This window comes from Rhipicephalus microplus, chromosome 2, assembly GCF_043290135.1.
Source record: "Rhipicephalus microplus isolate Deutch F79 chromosome 2, USDA_Rmic, whole genome shotgun sequence".
Lineage (NCBI taxonomy): Eukaryota > Metazoa > Arthropoda > Arachnida > Ixodida > Ixodidae > Rhipicephalus > Rhipicephalus microplus.
The window spans coordinates 238,463,212-238,471,627 of record NC_134701.1 but is presented as its reverse complement, the minus strand read 5'-3'; the positions used below and the strand labels follow the sequence as shown (position 1 = coordinate 238,471,627).

Below are 8,416 nucleotides of genomic sequence, written 5' to 3'. Positions count from 1 at the left end.
AACACGTGCACATGAATGCTGATAAGAAATACTGCTCCTGCCATTTTTGTCCGTGTCTAGCCGACCAGGTTCCAAGAGCCGTCTCTGACTGCCCTAACCTCAAGGTTGGGATCGTTTAGTTCAGTCGCTCTTAATGTTTGCGCATTGCCGGACACGCACGAGGTTCCATCCGAAGGCTGTTATCTACGCAGTGTCTTCACTGCCAAGCATGTTTTGCCGTTATGACCAACTGCTATGTGCCACAGGAGTTTCCAAGTCAAAGCATGAATGGTTTGAACGAATGTAAAGTAGTGCAATGGCTTTTTACTCCCTAGATTCTTCTCCTAGGTGTTAAAGCTTATTGGCGGTCAAGTCAATGCTGTACAGTTATGGAAAGTTCACCAGTCATTTTGGTTGAGCTTTCTTCATCGAATGTTTGGCTCTGCCTCTTGTATAACGCATTCGTATGTACCATTAAAAATGACGTTTTTTTGAGGCTTTTGAGCAGGAATGGATGCACACAACTGCCAAAGGTCGCATTATGCTCACTGGGAGAACACTTTCGTCACGATGCATGGACAACTTGTCACAGAAGAAGTTAATTTTTCGACAGTCTGCTGATTAACTTGATATTTGTCGTCGCCAAACTAAGACAGATCACCTAGTGAAATGTGCAGTTTGCCTGTGCCTGGGGCTCCATTGCTGTACAGATCTAAGGCGCTTTGGCTCGAGAATTTCTGTGGCAGGTAGTACGTTAAGCAGTGACGGTCAAGCCAGTTTGTACAATATTCTGGCAGGCAGACAGTTCTGCACCGAAAATTTTTACTGCTGAAGCGTTTCCAGGGTGTGCACTTTGAGAACATGCCATGAGCAAGGCGGCTTCTTCCAGGTTGGCATAAAAGCTCGTTTCTTTTTTTTTTTTAGTGCAGTTGCAAATCCTGCCATTTCAGGAGTGAAATTCGCACACACACTTTGCGACCGTGTCAATTCTAGTCAGCCTCAATTGCAAGATGGAAGATCACCGATGTGACCAGACTGAATGTTTGCCTTCCGCAAGATGAATGTGGTGCCAGTGTACTTAAAAGAACTGCACTAATATGTACTGTAATGTGAAAGGTTCTTTAGAATACATGCTGGCCGCGGCTCAGACGTGCAAGTCACTGTTATCTTTTCTATTTCCCTGACCTGCTTGTACGTTATTGGTTCAAGTGCCCCCTATGCCTTTCGAGTTTTCCTGTTATTCTTTTGGTGTCTGAATGAATTCTGACATTGGAATTCGTGTGATTTTTGTGCGCAGTGTTTTATTTTCTTCCTTTCTGATATATATATATATACATTACAAATATGTGTGTGTACACATTTGAAAGGTTGTGCTGGTTGCCTGGTGTTTTTTTTTTCTTTTACAATGTCGAATTTAGTGGTGGTTGAAAAGCATCTAGGGTTTGGCTATTTGCTCATTGTTTTGCATTCCTTTTTTTTTTGCAGCTACACTTATTGTAGACCATGCTTTTTATTTAGGAAAAGACACTAATAACATTCCATTGAGCTTACGGTTATGCCAACCTGTAAACATCGGTAGAAAATAAAAATTATGAATCCGACATAGGGCTGTTGTCTGTATGGAACGCATGTCTCTCTTCCTAGCCCGACACCACCATAAGCTGTTGAAAGTTGTGTTGTAGCATACGTGCCCAACACATTAGCCTGCCCGGATGTGGCGGAAACGTTCCTGGCATGTCAGGAAAACTCTCTTGTGATCATTACAAAAATTGCAGCACCAGATATGACAGCCACCACTAACTGTTGAAAGTTGTGTTGTAGCATATGTGCCTGACACACTGGCACGCATGCCTGGATGCAGCATAGACATTCTTGGCATGTTGGCAAGTCAGCTTTCGTGATGCACTTGCTGTAGGGACAGATTACAAAGAACACAGGACAGTGTTAACAGAACGAGTGCAGACTTCAACTGGTTTTCATGCGTAGTTTTATCAACACCGTGTCCTGTGTAAACTGTCTCTACGGTAAACACATCACAAATGCCTACATGAACCAACTAGCCCATTTTGTTGCATTACTGGCGAGTCACAAAAACTCTCAGCATGACAAGGAAATTACAAAAGCAGTGTTGCACTTCTCATACTGACAACGCCATAATTACACCCCAATTGCACTACAAAAGCCAGTGAGAGAGGGAGAAAAAAGCAATGTTATCATCCAGAATGTAAACTGTGTTTTTAGATAAGCAAAGTAAATGTCGCATTTAACAGCTTTAATAATAATAACTGGGGTATTACATCCCAAAACTAAGATATGATTATGAAAAAAGGCGTAGTGGAGGGCTACGAAAATTTACACCGTCTTGTGTCTTTTAACGTGCCGTCTTGTGTTTTTTAACATCTTGTGTTTTTTAACGTGTGTTTTTAATGCCGGGACCGAACCCGCGACGTTCGAATCTGCAGCCGAACATTCAACAGCTTTGTATTTACAAATGAAATGCGAATTAATAATTTTCTGCTCGACTACCCCATATCACACAGATTACCTGCTATTGGTGTTTCTGCCATTTGATGCAGGATGGAAGAAGGTTGTTACTGAATACCCATTCACCTTACTAAAGGAACGCAAAAGGCAAATGTCAAGTTAACGTTGATTGTTGAAATGGCAATCCAGAAACCTTGTAGTGCTACTTTTTTGTCAAGGAAGTGCTTATTTTGTAATAAAATTGCGTTTTAGTAATCTGCATCACGTTGGCACACGTCAAATCACCAGTCTGAAAGCGATCTTTCCAACGCCGCGGTTGCCGTCTCCAACGTAGCCTGTCTTTATTGTGAGGTGGCCGACACTAGTAGCAGCAAAGCAAAAGTAGCTGGAGCCACAGCACCAACAACAGCCACTGAACCATTTCCTGCTTGCTTCGTTCATCTGCGCCTCGCTAGATGGCACCACCTATCCAGCCTAGCCAGGCGAAAACGGAACTTTTGAATTACTTGTGCCATTCCCCGCAAGCGGTTATTTTTTTCTATAAATAAAACAAAAACAGAAAAGCAGCATTTTATTTGTCTCTTGATGCACAGAAAGTTCTTGATATATCGCAGCTAGATTGATTACAGTGACTAATTATAGCCAAATGATCTCATGTCATTGGGATCATTTCCAAAATGTTGCACTCGTAGCACACGTCGTGTGATACATTTAGCTTAATTTCTCAGTAAGTAGGGTACTGCTGTTGATAATATTGCCGTTTTAGACGTCATTTTCACTCTGACTTAAATTGTTATTTGCCTTTAGTGTCCCTTTGAAGTTTGTGCCGCTGTCGGTTACCAAGTTTGGTTGCACACTGCAAGTTCTAAGTTGCCAAGGGAGTATTCTGATGCCATTTATGAGGCACTGCACCAGTTCGCCAATAACATTGTTCAATTTGGCAATTGGAAAAGCTAGAAAAAAAAGATGGATGGGCATTGAGGAAGCGGTTAAACTTTAGCCTGGTAGCTGAATTCGTTTAGGTTGACAGACAGACCAAACTTTTTACATTGAAGTATTCCAAGAAATACTATCATCTCTAAAGAATTTCACAACTTTCACTGAGTGGCACAAGGCTGAGGCACAGCAGAGCTGGTCGGCACTTGCCTGGTCCTGGCTTGACTAGGCTCACGTACATTCACACACCAATGCACGAAATGCTCACATGATCACATTGTAAATCACAAGTGTTTGCTAAGTATCCATTGGGTTCGAGTGGATTTGTCTATTTCTATTTCTACATCTTTCTAATTAATTAATTCGTGGGGTTTAACATCCCAAAACCACCATATGATTATGAGAGACGCCGTAGTGGAGGGCTCCGGAAATTTTGACCACCTGGGGTTCTTTAACGTGCACCCAAATCTGAGCACACGGGCCTCGACATTTCCGCCTCCATCAGAAATTTTCTACATCTTTCTCCCTTTTTCTATATTTTTTATACTTCTTCCCTTACTCTCTCTTGTTTTTCACTTCCGTTCTTTGTTTCTGCCTACCTCTTTCTGTCTTGATCTCTTTTCTCTGGTTTTGTCCAGTATTTCAATCTCTTCCTTTCTTTTGCTCTTCCATTTCTTTCTCTTTGTATATTTCTCTCTGTACTCGTTTTCTCGTCTATTTGAGATTTTGAATTTCATGCCAGATATATCTGTGTAGTGCTGGAATCATGGTCCTTTTTGTCTACATCGCAAAACGGACAAACGGTGGGCATAACAGCCCCCCTGTAAAAATTACAGGAGGGCTGTGCTGAGGAAACAACTCCACTGTAAAAACTGGAGTTGGAGTCCTAGCCCTCCCCCTTCACCTTTCTCACCCACTTGATATATTGCAGCATAAAAGGTGTGCCATGCTTTGCCCTCTCCCCTCATCATTGTCATTACTTCCCCTTCCCAACCTCTTACTATGGTGTACTGTACATGGCAATGCTATGCTTTCTTTATCTCTAGTTACCTTTTCCTCTCCCTTTTGCTTTCTGTCCCAGTGTTTCTTTTTCTTTGTCGTTTTTTCTATCCTAATTTAGTTTTTTTCGCCCATAGCAATACAATTACATGGTTTTCATAAATGCTCACTCAGCTATCGTGCCTACATAGCTATTGCATTGAAATGGAAAAATAAGCTTTCAAAAATCAAGAATACAACATTTTCAAAGGCTATAAATTTAAATTTTAATAAAAACGTGTGGGTCCATTCTTGACCGAAAAGGTAAAAATGTAACCTTTGGAAATCTTGTTTCTTTTTGATTATTGAAAGTTTCATCCCAGTTAAACAAAACTTATCGCAAATTCGTTTTCGACCAAAAAAGGGAAGCCTATGTAGGATCTAGAAAACTTGCATTTATCGATTTGTTGAAACTTTCATCCCATTTGAATACGTTCATCTGTGAATGCATCCTTCACCAAAAGGCCTGTCGATATATACTCAGAAATCTTGTTTTTCTTGGCTTTTGAAAGCTTCATCCCGTAACAGTGACATCTTTTGTGGGGCCATTTTAGCCAAGAAGGTAAGTGTATAAGGGAAAAGCAATATTTTTGCTCCCTTCGTAATTACAGTATCTTTATCACGTGATGAATTCATTTTATACATCAATAACCACTGATCTTCATGCTCTGTACTTCTTGCGTTGTATTGCAATTTCTCTTGTATTCTGTATCCACTCCTGCGATAGCCCATTAAGGCTACAGTATGTTAAAATAAATAAGTAAATAAATGTGTAGCAGCAGACATCATATGATGACTAGAACATTAATTAAAGAAATTGATGTATTTTTTAGTTAGTGTAGATGGACAAGTGGGAGAATGGGAGCCCTTCTTGCAAAGGTGCCATATACGCGGCAAGATTTCCCCGATGAGTGTGCCGGTAATTTTTGCAGACTGATGAAATCCAACTCATTCTGCCGCTGTTACTGGAACTCTGCAGATCTGCACTCGGCTGTATATGAAACTTAAATATATCAAAATGAGGGAACAAGGAACAGTGAATTTGGAAAGTGAATTTCTGAACTCCAGGTAGCACCAATGCACATGAAAAAGTTGAAAGTACCAACAAATGCAAGAAAGTGAAAGGATGCACAGTACAAAAGTAGGGGAAATGTCTGACGTGCTAGTTTTTTTTCCTGCAATATACACAACTAATTTAACCGACAGACAATTAAGCCAAGAAAAGTATAGGGGACATTATTTGTGGTTTCTTAACTATAATGTAATGAATCTCACTTCACTAATCAAAAGAAAAATGGTCTTTTCCGCCACCTGAGCTGTGCAGTGGTGCTGGCTATCACTCTCGGGTATTAAGCTCTCATAAATACCATGCAAGAAAGTGGACGAGGGTGTGCCCTATGTTGTAGCTAAAATACAGTACAGTTAATAAACCACAAGTTAATCTTTCCTATGCTTTTGTTGGCTTAATTGTGTGTCAGTTTTATTAGCTGTGTTAAATACAGGGAGTGCACAAAGCCGCAAACATCTTCAAAAGAATTTTCACTGAATGTACCAGCGTATATTTCACAATGTCCTGTCAATGACTTTGTACATTATCACGACACTATAACTATCCATTAGATACCCAATGTTCATTATTCACAGCACAATTAAGAAATTGAGGGCATGAAAGAGACGCTATGCTAGAAAACTTTTAGCGAGATTGTCTCTCTTCAGACTGCCAAGCTCTCTCTCATCTTCTTCTTCTGTTTCAGTTTCCAACTCGCCGCATGCACTTAGAACGCCACTATCGGTGTCAAGGCATTCGAAATCCAATTCGACATCCCCAGCTTGCACACAGATATTATGGAGTACACAGCAAGCCATGATAAACCTGCGCATCTTGTTTGCTGTCACAAACTCCAGGAAGTGCAGCTGCTGAAAGCGTTGCCTTAGTAACCTGAAGGCGTCGTCTATCTTGGTCCTGATCTTCTCGTGCCGCTCGTTGAATACCGTTTTGGAGGTGTTGGCACAATCAGCAGTGTTACTGTCGTAAGGCGTGAGCAGGTATTCACGTAGTGGGTAACCCCCAATCCCCAAAAGATGGTACCTGTCCAGGCACCAGTATGGCAGCTCTTCGGCCAAAGGCGATGCAAGGAAGACACTGTCTAGTTCAAGATCTCCGGGTGGTCCGACAAAGATGTCCATAAAACGGCATCTGCTGTCGCACACGGCTTGCAGAGTGACAGATGCAGAACCCTGTCCATGGGTGGAAGGTGTTCTTTGCGAGTGGGCTGGACTGCGTGTGTTGATGCGTGTTCCACCAATGCAGCCAACAACACCTGGAAACTCTGCAACCTGAATGAAGTAACTTGATATTTACTGGCTGTACTACTGCTTCAAACCAGTAGAAGGTCTTAAAGGCAGGTACTCGATTTTGATGTGCCACTGAATATAGTGAAACCATTGCAAGAGTGTTAAAGATCCTTAGTGCCAGAAATAGCTCCTGGTGTTTTTTTTTTTTTTCAAAGGTTGTTAAATGTAATTTTAGAACACTTGTTATCAAAATGAATGATTATGTGAGCTTGAATCAAGATTTTGCAAAAGCTGCAGTTTTCATTAAGGGTTAGGTACTGTGCACATGCTGTAGGAACACGCAGCTCCATAGCATGCTTTCAGATGATTTTATTTAATGTCTATATTTTTGTGTACTGTAGAACTGTGCAGTAGAGCTTTTAAGGGCTCTCGATGGGTCTGCAAGACACTTTTAATAAATAACTTTTCGTTCTCGCTTTAGTCCAAGTGACATCGTTCAATAGCTTTCCCAACGTTAAAAGCAAATTATCCTTTTAGAAGCAGCCTAATGAATTCAAAACCGCACAAAAATCAGGCAAATATCCGAGCGTTGACACACCTGTTCAAAATCCTCCACGAGTGAGTCTAGATCATCAGGGAAGCATATTTCTTTGGGGAGTAGGCTGCACAGGTAATCCAGCAATCTCTCCGTAATGCCATGAACTGTGCTTTCGCTTAAGCAAAAGCGAGTGGCGACATCTTTGATGCACACCTTGTTTGTAGCATACCTGCAATATAGAGGGCCATACGTGACATATGCCCCCCTCGTTACAGTGCTAGATTACGTATACAGATGCTTTAAAATGACCGCGTAGCAGCGAAGCACCAAACGCAGTTTCCAGGGTACTCACCAGAGAAAGCAAAGAATGTGTTCTTCGGGGCTTTTCTGTGGACATCCACCATGATCGGAACGCCGGATGTAGAAACTTGACTTCGCGTAGCGTTCAATGAGCAGCAGAACGACGTTACGACATATTCGGAAATCCTGGAAGAACTGCGTCGTGGCAAATGAGAAGAGAAAACGTGGCTTAATCAATATCGCACCTTTCCACAAACGTTATGTCAAAGCTTATGAGTGAACATGCCTCTTCATCCGAGTATTTGAGCAAGGCCTTCTCGACGCATTCGGCCACCCTCGGTACGCGAGTGGCGTCAGCGACACTCAGAAGTTGGTGCAGTATAAGTTCCTCCTCACTGTCACTGCTGCTGCTACTGCTGCTATCTATAAGGCTCGCCACGAGTGTCGCCACGGCGGCTCTGAACGATGCACGACGTTGGTCCATGCTGGCGACGATCATGCAAAATGTAAACAAGTACACATGGCGCGTTTTCAGTAAACATGAAATCGGCTGCAGGAGCTACTGCAGCGCCACAGTCTCAATGGACGGCAAAACACAAAAGCTTGGTAAAACGTGAAATAGGACGAAAGAAAAAAAAAAGCTTGTTTGGGGGCTACACCGTGGGGGGCTAGTAGAAACATACTGTAGGTAAAGGCAGTGCTGCAAAGTTAAGGACAAAAAAAAAACGACTACACAGGCAAAGCGCATCTAACAACTAAATCTATTGAAACGAAAAAACCACAACGAAGTGGGTGGGTGACATCTAAAGTATGTTGTGTGTTGTGGTACGGGGAACATAGAGTTTC

At 41.9% G+C, this 8,416-nt stretch overlaps 1 protein-coding gene across 1 annotated transcript; it reads right to left on the bottom strand.

The window, feature by feature from the left end:
* Window positions 1-5,973: 5,973 nt before the first annotated feature.
* On the bottom strand, window positions 5,974-8,149 carry LOC119170220 (uncharacterized). Its single transcript, XM_037421314.2, has 4 exons — window positions 7,857-8,149; window positions 7,623-7,765; window positions 7,331-7,499; window positions 5,974-6,774 (listed from the first exon to the last, which is right to left on the bottom strand). The coding sequence occupies exons 1-4, from the start codon at window positions 8,067-8,069 to the stop codon at window positions 6,115-6,117; spliced, it is 1,185 nt and encodes a 394-aa protein (XP_037277211.2). The 5' UTR covers window positions 8,070-8,149; the 3' UTR covers window positions 5,974-6,114.
* Between the last annotated feature and the right edge of the window lie 267 nt (window positions 8,150-8,416).